Consider the following 21,377-nt stretch of genomic DNA (forward strand, 5'->3'; position numbering starts at 1 on the left):
TGTGAAAGACTTGCTAGGATTATTCTTGTCGCGGCGGATAATACTCTGGCCTTTTTCTGAAATAAAAAGAGCAACTATGACGAATGGTAGAGCTAAATGTGCTGTATTTGCGAATTATCCTTAAACTACCTCCAAGAAAACGTACTGTATGGCATTTTGAGACAAAAATGTAGTAATAAATTGGTAGCATATAATTGGAACCATAAAGAGATATAGAAACAAGGTCTACTAGATTCAAAAGTAATTGTCCTAAACAACATGAGCATCCTTTAGGCACAACAAAAACTCACTAGGGACATGTTACTCGGCTACACCCTTGCCACCTTCCGATGTTCCACTGTCGGGGTTGTTACTGGTTCCAACACCGACCAAGGTTTGTGGTTCAGTTTTGGTTTCCCCATTCTGGACTTCAGCTTCAGTTGACTTATCTGGTCCTTGACTTTGCAAATACGGGTCAACTGATCCGGGTTCTTGGGACTGAGTGAGTAGATAAGGAATCAACTGAGCTAGAAGGGTCTGCGCATCATGTATGCCATGTTGGTTCAAAAGTTGTGTCACAGCAGCCTGAGCAGCTTCAGGATCTCGAAGGTTTTGTTGACCAAGCAACATTGAAGCGAGGGCTTGAGCATCTTGGGGAACTGGCTGATGGGTTTGATCAGTAATTGGGATTGGCGGGGGTAGATTCGGGATTGTTGGGTACAAAGCCTCAACACCTTCTCCTAATGCTTCCTTATGACTTTGGTAGCGCTTTAGAATGGAAAGATGTTTTTTCCCAGCCACGTGACTTTCATAAATAACCTGAGACTCACATTTCACATTGCACAACTCACATAATATAGGAACCATTTGTTGGGGCGTCCGCATGTCACCTACACGAGCCCGCTTTCCACCACGACCCCCTTTCATCTTTCTCTTTAAACCGCCCCTACCACCTGAAAAATCCGGTCTAACAGTCTCTTCAGATGGTTGTGCCATAGAAAGTACACTTTTTTCCGTCATATCCAACTTTGGTGCTCCTTCGGGCTCTGGTTGGGCAATGGAGACTTGGTTCGTCACCATGATTGGTTTGCTCGTGTTCTTCAACTCTTCAAGCACCTTGACGTTTCGCATATGTTTCTTCCCATTCTTGTGGTTTTCGAGTATTTCAAGAGTATTACAATCAACCCGACAAATCTCGCACCATGCCATCTGAGGTGGTGGCTTGCTGGGAGCAGGAGCAGCAGCCTGAGGGGTGACACCACGGCCACCTCTTCCTCTCCCACGGCCACGTCCTCTGCCTCTCGTTGACCGACCACCTTGACTGACTTGACCACCGTACACAGGTTGACCAGGCTGCAAAAGAGCATATAACAGAATAAGCTATGAAAAAAGCAACTTCAAACAGAAACAACACCCATACAGAATAAACTATGATATGTGAAACACCAGCTAGGTTGGGATTCAAGAAGCGCAGCTCAGTGTTTGGAAGCGGACTAACTGGAGTTACTTTCCAGAGCTGTTAACAACAATTTAAACTCCAGATAGTTGTACTCCCAAACAAAATATTCTAGCCTTTTTCTTCAACCTACAACCATGTTCAACCATATAGATGTTTTCACATAACATAATCTTCCGATCACATTTCAAATCTTGACTTTCATGATCAATACCTTTGATAATGAAATAAGACAAGCGTCAAAAATAAGGTACTCATGGGTCTTCTCATGCTATACATTTAGGTCTTCATAGATGGCAGCTGTAGTGTGTCTGTGATATATTTCCACCTGTAAACTACAATAAACAACTTCAGTAATGACATCTGGGTTCTCTTTAGAACTGACATACCCTTTGTTTGGATCAATCCATTTGGAGGGAAAGGAAAGGGGACAGTCCCTTCTTCGGGTAGTTAGTTGTGTTGGAGGAAAATGGAGGGATCCATCAACTTCCACATGAGTTGATTTCAATGGAAAATGTGATGCTCCATTTCCCATCCCCTCTGTCTCCTTCCCTTTCCCTTCCCTCCCTTATCCTCCCCTCCTCTTCCTCCTATTATTGTATCCAAGCAAACCAACACTGTCAATGACTGCAGCATTTGTTCACGCTCAACTATGCATGAAGAAAACAGACTAACAGGCCCTCTAAACAAGTCTTCACCCGGAGACAAGCTAGAAGAGAAGATGAAGCAGGGTTCTGGGTTTTGATAGATTGATACCACACATAAACATACAGGAACACATGGCTAATCTTGAGACGGCTGAAACTAAAGAAAAAAAATATATATAGGCATACTTCATACATGGTCCAAGTGACTGTCTAACCCCTGTAATCACATGACATCTAAACCTAAATTTAAGTGAAGAAACTTCGACATCTTCCACTGGCACAATTTGATAGAAGAATATGAAAAACCTACTTATCCATAAGAAGAAAAAAAAAATAAGGTTCACTCTACTACCAAGTATCAATAACGATACTACCTAGAACTCTAGAAGAAGAGAACACAAAATGACTCTCCAGAATCACCAAGCTTTTGTTAAGATGAGATGAACACATGCTCACGTATTACACCGCTGATTCCCTAAAAGCAGCACCATTGTCATATCAATTTAAAAACAGCCATGCATTTACTAGTGCCCCGAAAATACCAACCAATAGTTTTTTGATTGAGATCAACGTAAATGAAAACAAATTTATCCAGCGCTATCCTGATGAAGCTGATCATATAAAAGGGCAGACTTAATAAGTACATCTGTACATCAACATGAATCTTAGTAACTCTCTATTAGACTAACAATATTGAACTTCCGTTATAGTTTCCAACTGTTAGACATGATAAGGATGCAAATCAGGAAAGATGCCAAGGAAAAGGATACCCAACATAATTTCTGAAAGGAACATCTAGACAAAATATCCAATAGGTCAGAAATCCATTTTGTCCCCAAAAAGAGCTGGTTTGACATGTTAATAGAGACCAACGGCACTAACCCATTGTTCGGCTGGTAGGATTTGAAGGTAATACCTTCCTAAGGCAAACTAAAATCTTTAGATTTGGAAAGAAAATGACATTGATCCATCCTCTTCCACCTTGCTCCATCACTCCCTCTCTCCTCTTTGAGCATCCAAACAAAGGGTGATGCGATCGAAAGTTAGAATGAATAGGTGTGTAGCTTCAATCTAGCCATCCTCTTACTCCCTTAGTTAGAGTTGACCCAAACAACTGAAGCAAAATCAGTCTAATCAGACGGAAGACCGAAGACCAGACCACTGGATCAGATCTTACAACTAAATGCAATCAAGAAATATGATTTAAAAACACCTTAAGTTAAGCTATTTGTCAATGTCTTCTTTCTAAGCTGTCATGCCCTTGTAAAGATTAGGGTAAGATGCAGTTGATTCCGGACACTAGTAACTATATGCTACACTGATCCACAATGTGCCGAGGGTGGTTAAAACACAAAGCCTTGATTCACTTACCTTATTTGGCTCAAAAATTACAATCTAGCCTAAGCTAAGAGTTGTGCATAGAAAACTTAGCAGCACTTAGGTTTGAGAACACTCTATTCATTCACCTATTGTTTGAAGGCGCTATCAAAATTATGCACAAAATGTATTCATTTAACCTATATAAAGCTAACAACAGTTCCCGGAAAACTTGGCAGCTTTACATATTCTTGTCTTTCAACTTTCAAGTTGTCTTGCAACCACTGACGTTTTCTTGAAAGACACTCAATATTTCGTTTCAAAGACGAGAAACCGTAAAAACTCATATACCTAATGCAGTTAATGCCAAGTTGCCAATCACAAATATCTTATCTCGAGTCTCGACAACTCGGTCCTAAAACTCAGTACAACCTTGTCCCACTATCTCATTTCCCAAACCTAAAGCGTCGAAAATACATTAAAAGTTGTCCCCGTTATAACCCACGCTCATATTTCTGTGAACACATTACCCCCTTTCGAAACCCAGTTTAACAGGGTTTCACAACATAACCATAAAGGGTTTTTCTATTGTGCACCCTGTATTTTTTCAAATTCTACGATATATATCCTCAGTTTTTCAAAGTTCTACATGATACCACTACAGTCTGTCAAGTTCTATGATTAACCAAAATGCTCAAATTACTCCCTTAATACTCCCTACGTCCCGATCATTTGTTGTTCTATTCTATTTTGGAGTATCTCAGTCAATTGTTGTCTTTTCTATTTTTGGATTGCATTTGATGAGCAATTTGATCTTTTACACTCAATTTGGTCTACTTGTCCTCTTACTAATTGCCCCCCTCCTTTTTCCGTCATCGTGCCAAAACCAAATGACAACAATTAACCGGGACAAAGGGAGTACATGTTATGTTTGGACAATTTTTGTTGAGTATTCGTCCATAATGAGCGCAACTATCACTACATTCATTGTTTACTCATGAATTAACCCGTTTTCCCGACAAAAATTAACCGTTAAGGAACCACATTATGATATCTTTGGATAATTTTGGAACTAATCGCTAAGTTTAGGGGTACACCGTAGAATCCGAGAGGTACATCGTAGAAAAACCTAATCATTAAACTACCTCAATAAATCAACAGCAAATTATACAATCACAAATCTACCACAAATTAGAATATAACAGTAAATCAAACATAAAACTCAAAAATTACAATCAAACTTTTCAAAAAAAAATACCTGATAATAGGGCTGAGATTGAGGAGCTGGATAATAATAATTCTGGGAATTGGGGACCTGGGTTTGTTGAGGATCAACGGAAAGAGGAACCCCGGGTGGGTGAATTGAATTAGGATCATAGGAAGTAGAATAATCAGGGTAATAATATGCAGAAGAAGCATAAGTTGTTGAAGAATTGGGGTTACTATAATCTAGGTTATTCTGATTATCATATTGTTGTTGTTGAGGGTATGTTGCATAGTATGATTGTGGATCATATGATTGAATTTGAGATGAAGATGAATAATAATCATATGATTGTGAGGTTGGATTTGTTGTTGTGGTGTTCTGGGTTTGATATTGGTATTGATTTTCATATGGTTGTTGTTGTTGTGGTTGTTGTTGTGCTTCCATGGTTGCTACACTTGTCTTTGATGGAATTGGAGATTGTGAATTTGTAATTTTCAATGAACAAGTTTTGTTGTGCTTTTGAGGGGGTCTACTAGGGCTCCAATAGAATGAGGGGCTAAATTTTCACACCCTAAATACTACTGTCTCATCGATTTGACTTGTGCTCGATCTCAAATTTTCACACCCTAAAATGGTTTATACTACTGTATCACTGACTTGACCCGAACTCGAGCTCGGATGGGAATGAGATTGGTTTGGATCTCAAAATTATGGTCATCTTGGAGCTCATTAATCCTGGAAATTAATAGTTTGACTCCTGCGAAAACTAAAACTTATTCTAAGGATTCATTGAGCGAGATCATTTTTTCCGGGAAATTCTAACTTGTTTTCTGGAGTTTTTATAAGTCGTATCCATTTTTATATTCTACATTTTGTCCCTAAACTTATTACTTATTTTTCGTCAATTTTATCTCTCCCCGAACAACCGTACTTCAACCTCTATTATGGCTCATAAGTGTCGTATTGTTATCTTATGCGAAAGTATTACAAATCACTTTTAATAAACACAAACTTTTATTAAAAATCTTCATTATGAACCATGAAATGATGATGAAGTTTTCACAAATTGTTAGTTAGATTCGTATGTTATTGGGTGGGTTGATGAGTAATTCGAGGGGAGTAATAATTGGAATAATAAAGAGTCGGTTTGACATAACAACTAACAAGCTAAGTTAACGAAGACACACAATAAGTTAACGGTATATACCAATGTATAGAGTTCAAGGTAGAGGTGATCAAATGTGGGCTTTAGGCGGATATGGGTCGGGCTCACTTTTATATTATGGGCCACGGACAAGCTAGTTAGTGGGCCGAGCCTTTGTAATTTTCTTAAAATGTCTTGTCCGTACCCTTTCTTTGGCGGGCGGGATAAGCCGGGTTCAATAGACAAGCCAACCCATAAACAACTCTAGTTCAAGGTTACCACATAGAATTTTTAAGAATTTTTAAAAACTAGAAGTACAACATAGAAAACAAAAATACTCGAGAATGCAACCTAGAATTTTATAGTGGGATTATGCAATTTTAACTCCCAAGATATATTTATCAGATCGGATAACTTAAATTGGTGGGTTTTGTTACTTTGCTTATTAGACTTGTCAAATTATGACCAGATCCCAGATCGATTTTCTCCAGGGTCAAGTCCCGGAAATTTTAACCCACGGTCCCCTCGGCCGGCACAAGTTAATTACTTGGGTTATGGCTGGTATGTGGACACTCAAGTAAATGAAGGTCATGTTCTTTTCGACTGAACTGAATGAAATTGAACTAAACTGAATGAAGTTAAAATAAGTGTTAATTAGTGAAGAGATGAGCTAAACTGAGCTTAACTAAACTTAATATAGCTGAACGAAAAATAAAATAGGGAGATTGGAATTAAGCCGAAAAAACATGATCGAAATTAAGGGTGTTCATCGGTCTAGAACCACAGCGGACCGGACCGCAATGACCCACGGATCGGACAACCCCATACCCCATACCCCAAACCCGGAGACCGGACCGGTTAAGTGGGAACCCGGACCGGACCGGAACCCTTTGGATCCGGTTTTTTTTCGGGTTTGGACCGGACCGATTCTATTTTTAAAGGTAATTTGAGGCGATTTTTTTGCTTGGACCGGACCGGACAACCCCATATCCCAAACCCGGAGACCGGACCGGATAGGTGGGAACCCGGACTGCCGATTTTTTCCGGGTTTGGACCGGACTGGTTCTATTTTAAAGGTAATTTGAGGTGATTTTTTTTGCTTTGACCGGACCGGATCGGACCAGAGACCGATCACAATATTTTTATGAACCCAAAGACCAGACCGGATTGTATTCGATCTAGACCGACCGGTCCGGTTTACCGATCCGGTCTACAATGTGTAGCCCTAATCGAAATCGCAAAACAAAGTCAAAATCATCCATCCACAACTTGGAGTATTTTGACTCTAGTTTTCTCCAAAAGCACATTTAGAACACCACATCCTACATGGCACAATATTACTGGTGGAAGCTATGTGTATTCCGCGTCACTTTCTGAAACCTCTTCCTCTTTAAATATCTGACTTGTAAAAATTGTGGAAAAATAAATTAAATTTGCGACAATATTTTCCCCCAAATTTTAATCTCCTACGTTTATTTCTCTCAAATCTCATCAACCAAAAGTTCAGGTCCAATTTCTCTTCTATCTCATCTCATTTGATTTTCTAGGGTTTTGATCTGCATGCATTCAATTCCGATTTTTCAGACGTTTGATCTGATTTGCATGAATTAATCTGTAAATTGTTTATTCAGATCTGTGATAAAAAATTATTGGAATTTTTTAAAATGTCTGAATTGTGATTGTTTGATTCGTAAATTTGTTGTTTGTATCGTAGATCTTGCTTTTTGTGTGTGCTTTTGCCTTGAATCTAGTAGTATAATTTACGGTTTTTAAGATGATTAGTAGATCAATCACAGGGGTGTTGATTGATTGATGATTGATTTACTAGTTTATGATGATTGAACTAGATTTTATGATTAGGGTTGAATTTGCGAAGTTGATTTTGATAGGAATTATGTGAATTATCAATCTTAACGTTAGCAATCGAGTTTAATGAATGAATGGTTGATTACTCGAGATGTATGTTTAAGATTCCTTAAATTAGCTTAATTGGGGACTTGGACTGTTGTAAGATACATATTTTAAGAAGCGAAAAGAACTTATTGAGCTTGGTTGGGGACTTGGCCTGTTGTAAGCTGTGTTACCCGGACTCTTCGACACGGGTGTCGTGTTTGACGCGTGTTGAGCGTCGGATACGGCTATTTTGTGTGGATTTTTCAATTTTTTGGTCTAAAGTGAAGTGTCAAAGTGTCGTGTCGGTATCGGGGTATCGGACCAAAAGGGGTCGGATACGCGACACGGCAGCTATTTGGTCTAAAGTGAAGTGTCAAAGTGTCGTGTCGGTATCGGACCAATAGGTGTCGGATACGCGACACGGCAGCTAAGTGAAGTGTCGGAGTAACATAGATTGTAAGAACTTGGCTAATGTAGTTTTCAATGCTACTCCCTTTGTCCGGTCATTTGTTGTCCTATTCCATTTTAGGGTTTCTTAGTCAATTGTTGTTCTTTCTATTTTAAGAATGAACTTTATGAGCAATTTCATCATTCACACTCAATTTGATCCACTTGTCATTTAGTAATTGACTTTCTCTTCTTTCTTTGGTCTTTGTGCCAAAATCATAGGACAACAATTGACTGAGACTGAGGGAGTAATATTTAGCAGTTAGCACGAGTTTAGTGAACTCGGGAATAATGTGATTAGTATCCCTACGTTTGGATCACTGTATAATGTTTTATGGGTACTAATTTTATACGAGTATATGGTTTTAAAACATTGTGTGGAGGTTTTGTTCAGTGTCTTGATCGATGGTATTGATTTGTCTGATACTGCCTAGATTCAGCTTTCCATTGTATGAAAAATTCTAGTGGTGTAGCTTGGTAATCCATTAATAAAATGCTGATGTTCATGGAGAAAGACCCTTCGCGTGGATGGTTATGGCATTACTAGTTGAAGGATGGTGCAGGAATTTGGCACTTAAAACTAAGCAGACTGAATGAAACACGTTCTTTTGACTTGTCATTATAAATAACATGGCATTGTTGCTTTCGTATGTTAATACTCCGTAGGCCCTATCCGTAGCTGTTAGTTTGAGGATCAAATCCCTGCGTTACCTATTCTGAATTGCACTCTAAACTGTTTATCATGTACTTAGAGCTTTGCACACATGGTAGTCTACAAAGGCGAATGCATGTAGTCGCGTACTTGTTCTTTAAACATGCAGTAGTCTTATTTGAGACTGTCTAAATACCTGTGTATTTCTCATTAGATTACAGTGTTAATAAGTAAAAGAAAAGCTTTTACTTATTATGTAATTGTGAACTCTGTATAGTGTACTATGAACATGCAATTTTGAACAATTTTTAGTCTTGTATGGATCAGTTCTTAAAACTTATGTATTCCTCTAAGTTAATGGGCTAAACATGTGTGACAGTCTTATATAAGTCTTGCTAATAAGGTACTAGGTAGTCTCACAAGTATGAGCTGTATGACAGTCTCATTTAAGTTGATGTGCTAAACATGTGTTGTTTTATCAATTCAGACATGGCCGGTACAGCTCCACCCAGAGGCAGTGCAGCAGCTGCTGCAAGTCTTCGCCGGAGAAGGACAGCAAGTGGAGGTGCAGCCGGAGGCGCTTCAGGGACAATGCTCCAATTTTACACAGACGATGCCCCTGGTTTGAAGATATCTCCTAATGTCGTACTTATGATGAGCATCGGGTTTATTGCCTTTGTCGCCTTGCTACATGTTGTTGGCAAGCTCTGGTTGGTCCAGAAGAACTGAAGAGTTTAACTCCATGATATATGGAGGTCGACTTTAAGTTTTAGAGAACTTTCATAGTTTCTGTGTCGTGTATTTCACTTTTGTACTCAAAGAGTAGATTTACTCAGTTATAATATATCGACATTTTCTTGCTCCATTCTAGCTCGACACAAATAGTTGAATCCAAGGTAAAATAGTGTGATCATCACTAGAGAGATGACTGAAAATGAGCAGAAAATTTAGAGGGTCTTTCAACCCACACTGTTAAAGTGAATGCACTTTTGAAATTTCATATTCAACTGGAATTTGCCGTACTTTTCTTTTACTGTAGCGGAGGCTATTTAAGTGACTTATACGGAGTATTATACGAGTAGATGAATTGCAATCCCATAGAAAGTTCAATCAATTGCTCCGAAAATTACCTGAAGCTTACCGTTCATCTCGCCGGAGGCTCTCCGGTTCTCCGAGTGTCCTTTCGAAGTTAATCTCCTTATTCTTGTTTGTTCCACACAACGATCTTGTGTTTGCATGCAATGATCAGTAGACCGCTTATGGTGATCGACTGTGTTTTGTTGGACTAGAGTGCAGCTAGGTATGTGTATTAATTATTCATTCGAGCGTCTGTCTGTAGATGATACTCTGTATAAGTCTCCATGTGTAGAGAGAGTTTAGACCGTAATCTTAGGACTTTCATTTATCAAAGTCGAGTGCATTTCCTACAGGACCAATTCGAACTAAATTAGCCCGAGACATAACATAAATGACTAGAAATAACTCTAGAAATTTAAAAAGTGGGTAATTTGGTCTTAAATTGGAATATAAAATGTAAAACTAAAATAATTACCCATATCATGTGAAACATCTCGTGTAAACAAAGTTAAGTGACCGTCTCACACAACAATTAGCGATCAAGATCACTATTTTTATAAAAAATCAGATTAAGTCCGTATAACAGAAAGTAGTTACTCGTACTCATAACCGCTATAACAGAAATAGTTAATTCCTCTCTCCTCCATAACAGAAACTGCAAATATTCTCACAAATTCTCTCATAAACTCAACAAATTTCCCAACAAATTCTTCCCAGAAAAAAAAAACAAAGATGAAGATTAAGCCAAACCCCATGAAAAAAAGACCAGTAATCTCATCATCATCAAACAGCAGCATCACAAATAATCTCATGATGAACAACAACAATAATCAAAATCATGATCCTAATCACAATCAAGTTGTTGATGATAATCCCAGCAAGAAATCTGCATCAAATGTGAGTGAAATTACTGATAATACAAGTAAACTGAGGATTCGTGTACCACGATCAACTTCTTCGCGTTTCGGAAATGTATCGTCACCTACTAATGATCATGATTATGATTTTCCCACTGATTTCCCTCCTGATTTCGCTCGTGCTTCTGCTGAGTTTTACACTCCTACTTACCAGGTACTACTTACTACTCTTTCTTTTTTCCCTTTTTCTCGTCTTTCGAAATTTCGACACTAAAATGTAAATAAATGATTGAGACGGAAGGATGAGTAGTAAAATCTTGTATTGTGTACGTTTTAGTTTTGTGACCGGGTTCGGATTTCGATTTCTTGTTTCTTCGAAACTTATGTTCGATGATTCGTATATTGATCACTGCTAGTTTTGCGATTTTCGACGTAGTTCTTGTAGTATATTGATTACTGATTACTGCTGGTTTTTCTTTCTTCCCTTTTTCTAATCTTTCTAAATTTCGACAGTAAAATGTCAACAACTGATTGAGACGGAGGGATGAGTCGTAAAATCTTGTGTTGTGTACGTTTTAATTTTGTGAATCTTTTATGTTTTTGCGTTTTGGTTCATTTAACTTCCTGCTGTGTGCAGTTTTTTTTACTCCGTAGTTTATTGATTACTGTTTGTTTTGCGATTCTCGACGTTTTTTAGTTATCGATCGTTCATTCGGAAATAGTCTATTTGTGTTTTTTAGTACATCGGACTATGGACTAGTGGACTAGGGTAATGATGTTCTTGTTCGGTTTTTTTGGAACGCTAATTCGAAAATGATGATTATGTAATGCGATGTAGGCTATGAAGAATTCAGCATTTTTCTCAAATAAGCAACGCGAAAAATCCAAGCGTTTGAGTAATGCCTCGACTTTGTATGAATCAACAATTGGAAACGAGTTTGGAAATCAAAGCTTGCAGAGTTCGACTACATATGGGTATGAATCATCGAGAACATTATTAGATGGGTTTCATCCTGAAGTTTTAGGGCTTCTGCCACCTGTTCCTGAAGATTTCGCACATGCTATTCCTGTCGACTGTGAGGTTAATGCCCAGCCTAAGCCGTTTAAGGAGTTCTTGGATGAATTTCAGTGTCAAAAGGAAAGAGCTGAGTCCGGTGCATCGAGGAAAGAGAGCTACACTAATCTGCTCAGGAAGTTAGTCCTATTAATTAATTCCTGGTTCTGTGATATTTAATTTACAGTTTCTTCTGATCGATAAATATGTTGGATGTTTGTAAAATTGGTTAGGTTGAGGATCAAGGAGGATGCAATAGAAGCATGGGAGTCGAAACAGAAGAACAAAGTCGAAGATCAGCTCGATAAACTTGAGGTAATTGCAAGATTTGGGTACTGTATTTTGCTGTTTGTCAAGCTACATCGGAAATTAATAGCATTTGTATAATTTTTCTGTACTGCATGGTCACTGAGTAGACAGTGACGGACCAGAAAAATATTGTTTTCGATATACCAGTAAATAATTTCTGGACTAGAAAATAAGGTAAGAAATTCAATAATGAAAGTTAACTGCATATAATATACCTGTGGTGGAAGCAGAGGAGATTGGAGAAGAAACGAGCAAAAGCAGTGCAGAGAACGCACAAGAGACTAATGGAGACAGAAATGGAAGCGGAGAAGAGGAAGGCCATAGCAAGGCGTGCCGTGATGAAGGAAATGTCTAAGCTCCAAATCAACATTTAATCAGTCAATTATTCAGCAAACTGAAATCAACTGCTACACATACATTTGTTCCACTGCTTTCATAGTCCTGCCTGAAGAACCAACACACGGACGGGACTGCATCTCCGTTACTTCCGTAGAAATTAACCTTGTTTGTAATACTTTTTTTTCTTCACATATGCCTAACAGCAGACAGTAGACACTGAGCTGGTTTTCGGATGATTTACGAATGAGCATTCACCTATGTTTGATATTAGCTTGCACTCATGTCCGAGACTTGAAAACTTGAATATAATTTATATAGGTAATTCGAGTTAATTAATGATAACAAATTTAAAGTAAATTAATCTAAAAAAATATTTAATATAATTATATATTTATATTAAGGGGTGTTTGGTTGGATCTCTTGGAATGGATTGGAATGGATTTGCTCCATTCCAATGTTTGGTTGGAGTCTATTGGAATGGAGTTAGATACCCAATGGATTCTAACTCCATTCCAACCCCCTAGAATCACATACCCAACTTCCTCCCTTGGTATCAAACTCCATTCCTTTCTTATACAATTTTAAGTTGAACCAAACAAGTTTACGAGGGAATAGATTTAGAACCTCATACCATTATGGATTCATATTCCAATCAATTCCATTCCATGTTATTGAACCAAACGCCCCTAAGAGTGTTTTTCCGAGACAAATCTAACTTCGGATTTTCCGAGTCATGTGATTCGGGTTAGGACTTAGGACCGGTCAAACATAAGGGATAACCCACACCTCAGGTCACTTTTGGCCCGACCCTCCCGTTATCTCGAGCCGGTTCCAGGTCTCCCAAGATAAGCCCGCCTCACCACAAACCCGAGCCCGCCCTCAGGCTACCATTAGGGATGACATTGGTGTGGGGTGGGGGGCTCTCCCCCGTACCCGTACCCGCCAAGAAATTCTCATACCCTTACTTGCCTCGTCGGGAGAAAATCTAGACCCGTATCCGCCCCATTTACCCACCAATCACCTATGTTAAAATTTTTCCGATACTTTTTTTTTCAATAAAATGTAGTTTAATTATTATGAATTTCCTCAAGTTTTCATTTATATATTTCTGGTTTAAGATTTTGTATATAAATTAATAAAGAACATTATAAACAGTTATAATAAAATATATATTTTTAATAATTGGTAGGTAGACGGATATTGGTGGGGTGACGTAAAAATGTAAAACCCATCCCCGCCTCATCACCCATGGGTGGAATTTTTATACTCGTACCCGCCCTACAACCCGCTAAAGCTCTACCCGTTTTTACCCGCCCCGTTGACATCCCACCATTCCCCCTTCTGGCTTACATGCAGACCGCCTTGACCCGCCCATATCTCGGGCCGATTCCTAGTCCCCCAAATCAACCCAGCCCGCCCGTTTGATCAGCCCTAATTCGGGTCGGGTTAGTATTACCGGGTCAACCCTTACGAGAACACCTCCTTTCAAACAAAGGTAAAATTCGTACGAGACATCGCATAGCAAACAAAAATGGCGACTGTTGAAGGATCATCACCTTCATCTTCACCTTCATCTTCATCTTCATCGTCAATCGACAAACCTCCATCAACTCCCCCAATTGATTACTACTCAGTTCAAGATGCACTAAAAAGCTTAGAAGAATCAAATCCATGGATCGAACAAGTTTTTCAACAAGCACAAATTGCCCAAAAATCCGCCGAACAAACCCTAGATTGCGCCATTGCTGTATCTCGTTCTCGTCTCGGCGAAATTCGCTCCACTTCTTCCGCTCATTTCAATCAAACACTCGTATATCTCCTTCTTTATACATTGTTTTACGTTTATGGAATTGTGTGTTAGGGTTTCTAATAGGGTTAGGGTTTTTTTTGAATGCAGGAGTCTCTTAAGGATGTTAAGGCTCAATACGATGCGTACGAGGCGAAATTCTTTGGCAAAGTTAAAGGTTTGATTTTGATTTTGATTTTGATTTATTTTTGTGTTGTCATTTAATGTGATTATGAATTATGGTGCATTGTTAGTTTATTTATGGATTTGAGGGTTTTTATGATGTAGAGGGTGCAATTATTGCGGTTTCGCATCCGTTGATTAGTGCTGGAGCTGTTGCTGGTTTGGGGGTCTTGGCATTGAAAGGTATGAACTTTTTGTTGATTCTGAAATGCAAATTTTATCACTGTTAAGCGGATGGTATTTTATTCGAATTTAGTCGTTTAGATTGTAGAAATGAATTACAATTGCGTTTGGTTGAACTGGCTGAATTTTCGAAACATGATGTTGTGTTTCTACTTTCTAGACATCATGATAAGGGTGCGCATTTCACTGTGTCCTCTCGTTAGGCTTTGGAACTGGCTGTGTATTAGGTTATGCTACTCAAGAGTAAATACTATGATCACCATGTTTAATATATAGATCACATGGTTCTTCATGCCACAGTATTTGAAAAATAACGTTGGTTAAGTGATTTGCCAAGTTGTTTGCGTTCCTTATTGTCGTGGGTAAGCTTTTATTTATATTGCTTTTTTTTGGCGTGGAAAAGATAACGTGGGCGTGATTGTTAGCCTGTTAGGCAAAAAAGTTTTTGAATGTAGTAACCAGCAAGCGACATTACATGGTCTCAAACTTTGTCCAGTTTTGGGATCGGTAATTCTTAAGTTTGTGATGCAACTTCTGATTGAGAATTATAGGATCTAAGTTACTCTTGTCATCCATCTTTATGTTGCTAGTGGTAAGGCCTAGATCGGCTAGATGTGTTTAGGCTTTATGCTATGTGTTAAAACACTTTTTGATAAATTTTTAAAGAGCCCAGGACTTCCTTTACTCATTCATTTAGGTTAGGCATGTTCTTATAATCGAAGCTTTGGGGGGCTTTTGCTGCATTTTTGTTAATGACCCTTAATTAGGGTATGTGGTCAATGGTGAGCCATCTGATATTGTGACTGGAAAGGAATGGTTGGTCATACTGGAATTAGCTATATGGCTGTGAGTTTTTGCTGTTCAGAGTGATCTTTTTTACTCTCTTGGTAGTAGTGGTGGGGAACTTAGTGAAAATTTCATTGATCGATGGTGTGAAACATGATTCTAATACAAACATCTGATCTTTTTTTTTTTTGGTAAAAGAATGATTTCACTTCATTTCATAAGAAAAGAAATTACATTATGCAAACACTATCACACTAGAATATACAATACCAAATACATTTCCGAAAAAGCTTCCTAGGATTTCAGTCTTTCTATGATTAGGTAATGGATCCTCTTTACAATAGCAATGGGAGTTTTCTGACTTTGGTTAAAACTTAAAATCCTTTTATTTCGTTCAGCCAAAAGCTGCTGCACCACAGCTGCTAGAGACACTTGAAACATCTGAATATTTGTGTTACTCTAAATTCTGGATGAGGCATATGTCCTAGTTTACCAAAGTTTCTATTCTTACGTAGTTACGTGTACTGTTTGCTGGAGAGGAGATACTTTTGGGTTTTCTATGTGCATGAATAATGTATATCTAGGAGTTTCCTTGTGGTTTAGAGATCACACTTGAAGGTCATGCTTTTCTTTTCTATAATTTGTTTCTATCTCCTTACATGTATTATTTTCTCATGAAATCCGTTTCACTAAGTTTAGCACATTATAGTTCAACTTAGTAAAACAAATGGTCTATTTGTAGTATTTAGAGTATTCTATTACCTTAAATATATCTTGTCCTATGCTTATTTGTATGTCTATTATTGGACGATTTATGTTATAGCTTGTTTAGGGTTAATTTAAATCCTCCTGCTTTCTCAAATTAATCTTCTTAGTTGTGTTCTACATGGAAACCAATATTGATTATAAATAATTGGGATATTCTACCATGTACCCTCGAGTTTTTTGGTTTTCTACGGTGTACCCCTACAATTTTGAAATTCTATGGTGTACCCTTAAATTTCTTATTTATTTCTCTATCATGACCTTATTTAACACTCGTTAACTTTATCACTATCAAACAACCGTATTTTAACCTTTATTCTAACTCGTGAATGTTGTATCATCATCCTATGTGAAAAGTATCACAAATAACTTTTAATAAGCACAAACTACTCTTAAGAACCTTAGTTATAATTCATGAAATGATAATGGAGATTTGAAGAATTTTAATTAGATTCGTATACTGTTGGGTGTGTTAATGGGTAACCGACGAATTAATAAGTAGATGGTTAGGTTATCAAGTAATTGGAATGCTGAATAAACGATTTAATAAGCCAATTAACAAACTTGCATATTAAAGACAAAAACTAAAGTCATGGTATAGACTATTGTGTAGAGTTCAGGGGTACATTATAGAATTTTAAAATTGTAGGGGTACATCGTAGAAAGTTGAAAAACTCGAGGGTACATCGTAGAATTTCCCATAAAATAATGAAACGTGTAGAGGGTGGTAAAGTAAAGAGGAGATACCAAAAGATGGAAGTAACAATCAAAAAGGAAAGTAGGAAGATTTTTTCGGGACACTGCAAAGGGAAAGTAAGAATGTTATTTTGGGATGAGGCACTAGATCAGATTAGTTCAATTCAAGTAATGTCAGGGATCTTGTATTTAGTTCGGTTTAATTCACTTAGTTTAGGTGAGTTTAATACTTCAACTCAGCAAAATTCTGTGGGAAAAATAAAGCCAAGTTGCCAATTGGTACAAGTTCTTGGTCAGTACAATTGTCTCAGTCAATTCTCAAAATCTTCCTGCTTCTCACTTAAATGAAAACTAATCTACAACAGTACATTTGTCAATTTTTGGCAAGTGCATTTGCAAAGTTGCAAGAGTTTGACTCTTGAAGATAGATTTCTTAATTTGTTAGATTGCATAACACTGCTTGATTGTGTCTGCTTTTTGAATAATTGTCTCACATTGTCTTGCAGGTCCAAGGAAGTTCTTGTACTTTAGAACCTTGCGGCTATTTTCTAGTGAAGAGGTGATAATTGTTTATTGCATTTATTTTCAGTTTTTTTACCATTTCAGTTTTGCTGACGTTGATATTCTTGTGTTTTAGCTTTAATTTTACACATCCACCTAACTCGTTCATTGTATATCATGGTTACATTTTGTGGTTTCTTCCCTTTCAACTTCGTCTCTTTAGCGGAGTATGCAACTCTTATTAAAAGTCAACCTATGCCTTTCGATCTCCGGGACTAAGAACTTGGGCGATGCCTATTTAGTTTCTAAATTTAATTTCGAAGTAAATCATTGAGTCGGTTATAGGCTATTTTGCCATGTTTCTTAGAGGGGGTTATCTTTTATCCCTAGGTATACTCTCTGATGAATGAGATGTAAAAGGGAAAGAAACAGAATATCTTAGAAAATGGTAATATAACCAGTTTCATCCTTTAACTCAATTGCTACCAAAAAAGGCTGTTGTTTGACCGGTACATCAGAGTATTAGACACGTGATAGATTAAAGAGAAGTTGAACCTAACCATGAAAAGTGGAGTTTTTCTTGATTATGTCTCCCTTACGATATATCCCGGAACCAAACCTGTTTTGATTATAAAATACTCTCTGTTATAGTGAAGAATATGAATTTTTTTCCGGGGAGGTTAGCTTAATTTGCCAGATTATATGCAGAGGAATAATTTTAGTCGAGCTTTTTTATTTACTTTATTGCGACTTGTCGTAATTCTAAGTATCAACCCTAAAACTTTACTCCCCTGTTCTAGTCATTTGTGTACCTATTCCATTTTGAGGTGTCTCACTCGTTTGTATACCTTTTTATTCTGATAATTCTTTTAGTGAGTAAATTGATCATCCACCTGCATTTTGATCCATCTCTTATCCAATAACAATAGTTACAGTTGGTCCCGAGCTCCTTCCTTACCCTTTATGCCAAAATAAAGGTAAACAAATGACCGGACGAAGAGTGTACTTTTTTGTCCTCTCCTCATCTTTTGTGTCTCCATGTGTGAGGGTCACAGAGTTTGAAACGCAGTTAAATACTTAAAATATCTCCAGATTGCCGTGATTTGGAGTAAGATGGAATCTACTGCTTTTGTCTCACTTTTTAAGTGCAGGCCCTAATCTCTCGAGCTGATACCAAAGTAAAAGAGCTGAGGCAATCATATGAACAAATGAAGGCTGAAGCTCACAAGTTGGAGGTACCACCTTGGATCAATATATTGTTTATATAGTTTATCCGTGATAGTAATTCGTGACAGCATAAGTTTTTTTTTTCTTAGGTGAAACTCTCGAGATTGTTATCTTCAATTTTGCATTATAGATTAACTTTTATACTCCCTTCTCGTTTTTGAGTTATAAATTATGCGAGGTTCTAGTTTGTCGATAGTTTTTTTTTGCTTTTCTTTTGTACTTTATTTTTTAATAATGTTGGCAAAGTAAGTCCATTAGAGAGTTCTAATTAGGTGTAGCAGTGAACTGTCAAATTGTGTAAGATACTTAGTGTTCTACATTCCATCGTAAATGACATTGATAATTGATTGATTTTTAAGATCAGTGGAAAAATTGACAAGGATCAGGCTTTGTCCATTCACACCAAAATCATGTTAAGGATCTAGATTCTAGAGACAATACTAGTTTACGCGAATGAACAAAGCTTTCATTGAAATTGGGTGAAACTCATGACTGGTTATGAGTCTTATGACCTAAATTGAACCCGAATCAATTTGTAGGGTAATGTTGAATTATTGAACTTGCAAAACCCAAACCTATGTGCCCAACCCGCTTTTTGGTTGACTCCATCCATGTGTTTGTATTGGAGCAAGTTTGGTTGTCTCGTCGAAATGGATACCGTAGGGGTTCAACTTGTTCAATGCGTATGCTTTTTTTTTTTGTTAAAGTTCTATGTAGGAACAAATTGGTATGTCTATCTTAAACTAAATTCTGTTGGTTACCGTTTTGAGCTCATCGATGTATTTAAATAAATCCCAGAAAATAGCATCACAAGCAGAAGAGGAGATGAAACGAGGAAGAACAAAACTGAGGTTTGTGCCTTCGCTTTGTGTCCTCGCGTGACTGCTAGATGCCAATGAATGGTTATTCAATTTTAATTCTGTCTAATGAGTAATATATTTTTAACAGAGACGCCGGAAATCAGATCCGGAAAGCTGTACGTTCAGCTGATAAGATCGAGAAACAAGCAAGAGGTATGAGTATTGTTGAGTTCAGTAGGTGTTGTTTGTTAAGACAACTACCTCATCTGAAAATTTACTGGCTTTTCTTTTCCTAAGACATTAATTTTGGTTCAATTCTATGTGATCCAGGGTTGAAGGACGTCTTTGCAGAACTTCCCAACAAGGATGCTTCTGTATTCAGCTCACAGGTCGAGATTCAATTTCTTAACTTTGACACAAAAACATGTATGAGAATTTGAGATGATCATATATGTGAGACCAACCTGTTATTCTGTTAACCCCTTTAATTACACGAGGAATTCACAGAGAATAAGGCTTGATCTCACACATGAGATCATTTAATACTTTAATATAATCATATACGAGTAAGAATTAAGACTCACCAAAGTATGCATCTATCTCTTTTTTTTTTGAACTTCTTGTAGGTGTCTAACCTTGTCTCTGAGGCAAAACGGGAACGAAGTGCGCTTTCCAAAGAAGTGAAAAAAATAAGCAATTACGGGATCTCTGTTTGACAACCCCCTCGTCCTTTACCTGAGCGCGTTTGAATAAAACTGTTGGAAGGATCTATTCTAACGGATTGGTCTACTACTACGACTGCATTCCTCTGCCTCATCCGATCACCTCATCTTTTGAATTGAATTCAGTTGATACCCAAGAAACTTGTTCCAGGATGATAACCATTTATCCAATAGTCAGGATTTGGACGGATGTATTCTTGCTGATCACTTGTAGTTCCTTCATGTTGTGTACTTTTTCGACAATGTTAAGGTCATGGTATACAAAAAAGTTGGTAATTCATGCCCACATTTAGGAATATCAATCTCTGTTCTTAATTGGAGTTGCTGGCATAATATTTGGATACACATACATTACAAGAGTAAATTATTGTGAATTACATTTGAATTAACTACTTACCACGGAGGTAAAAGCCATTATTTCAGTTTGTAGCATTAACAAGTTGTTGGGGTTAACCTACGGTGATCAATTTTCAACAAATATTGCTTTTTTTTTTTTTTTTTTTTTTGGGTGTTAAGGAAGCCATAAGAGTGTATATGATTCTGACGAGGTTTGAACGGACCCCTCGTGACTTTATTATCAAAGTTAGTTGAAATCCGCGTACAAATAATACTTGTATTAAGGCTATACAATGCTTTTAACCGGGAGTGAAATTATGGACTGATTTGGTTGGTTGTATTATGCACAATTTCACATTTTACTTGCCTTTAAAAAAAAAAATCTCCAATCTAAAAAAGCAGTCTTTTAAAGACTCCCTATTGGTTTGATTCCCCTTCCCTTCTATTGTAATGTGACTAAGTGTGCGCTTCGTTAGAGAAAAAAAATCTCCAACATAAATAAATACTTCGTAATAGTTATAAATGATGTATACCTAATGCTTTTCTTCGACGAATTTTTGGAGCAAAATCCTCTGACAGACTTTAATAACTGAACTAAAAAGACATAATTAGCACAAGTGGAAGAGTGTTGTGAGAGGTCACAAACAAGACGAACTGCATTTAACATAACACAAACGGACTGTTAACATAATATGTTAAAAAAAAAATACATAATTAGGAAAATGTTTTTTGTTGATAGATTCAAAAAACTATCAATTCTAACAATAATATAGAAAAAAAAAGTATGATTATTCTTATTTTACTAAAAAAATAAAATCCAAACCACTAATTTAACGTGCACAAATTCACATTTTAAATCTATAGACGAACAATGTTCTTTCACAGAATGAGATAGGATAGTACAAGTGGGTGGGATTTCATTTTTTCACACCCTCAGCATCAAATTCCTAGAATCGTCACACCCGTCAACAACCCTAAACTACTACTACTACTGTTGTTCTTCATCATCAATTC

General features: G+C 37.3%; 4 protein-coding genes across 4 annotated transcripts; 3 read left to right on the plus strand and 1 right to left on the minus strand.

The window, feature by feature from the left end:
• Window positions 1-170: 170 nt before the first annotated feature.
• On the minus strand, window positions 171-5,157 carry LOC141605203 (uncharacterized). Its single transcript, XM_074423889.1, has 2 exons — window positions 4,658-5,157; window positions 171-1,332 (listed from the first exon to the last, which is right to left on the minus strand). Exons 1-2 carry the CDS (start codon window positions 5,048-5,050, stop codon window positions 301-303), a joined length of 1,425 nt encoding a protein of 474 aa, XP_074279990.1. The 5' UTR covers window positions 5,051-5,157; the 3' UTR covers window positions 171-300.
• Window positions 5,158-7,116: 1,959 nt separating this feature from the next.
• On the plus strand, window positions 7,117-9,605 carry LOC141605204 (protein transport protein Sec61 subunit beta-like). Its single transcript, XM_074423890.1, has 2 exons — window positions 7,117-7,257; window positions 9,230-9,605. Exon 2 carries the CDS (start codon window positions 9,232-9,234, stop codon window positions 9,469-9,471), a length of 240 nt encoding a protein of 79 aa, XP_074279991.1. The 5' UTR covers window positions 7,117-7,257; window positions 9,230-9,231; the 3' UTR covers window positions 9,472-9,605.
• Window positions 9,606-10,458: 853 nt separating this feature from the next.
• LOC141607583 (uncharacterized) lies at window positions 10,459-12,659 on the plus strand. The gene is made up of 4 exons (XM_074426933.1): window positions 10,459-10,890; window positions 11,515-11,870; window positions 11,964-12,045; window positions 12,270-12,659. Exons 1-4 carry the CDS (start codon window positions 10,552-10,554, stop codon window positions 12,411-12,413), a joined length of 921 nt encoding a protein of 306 aa, XP_074283034.1. The 5' UTR covers window positions 10,459-10,551; the 3' UTR covers window positions 12,414-12,659.
• Window positions 12,660-13,845: 1,186 nt separating this feature from the next.
• LOC141605206 (RGS1-HXK1-interacting protein 1) lies at window positions 13,846-20,437 on the plus strand. The gene is made up of 9 exons (XM_074423891.1): window positions 13,846-14,188; window positions 14,276-14,342; window positions 14,453-14,530; window positions 17,284-17,336; window positions 18,430-18,513; window positions 19,304-19,356; window positions 19,454-19,518; window positions 19,636-19,694; window positions 19,932-20,437. The coding sequence occupies exons 1-9, from the start codon at window positions 13,910-13,912 to the stop codon at window positions 20,019-20,021; spliced, it is 828 nt and encodes a 275-aa protein (XP_074279992.1). The 5' UTR covers window positions 13,846-13,909; the 3' UTR covers window positions 20,022-20,437.
• Window positions 20,438-21,377: the final 940 nt, after the last annotated feature.

The sequence above is a fragment of the Silene latifolia genome, chromosome 10, assembly GCF_048544455.1.
Source record: "Silene latifolia isolate original U9 population chromosome 10, ASM4854445v1, whole genome shotgun sequence".
NCBI classification, from domain to species: Eukaryota; Viridiplantae; Streptophyta; class Magnoliopsida; order Caryophyllales; family Caryophyllaceae; genus Silene; species Silene latifolia.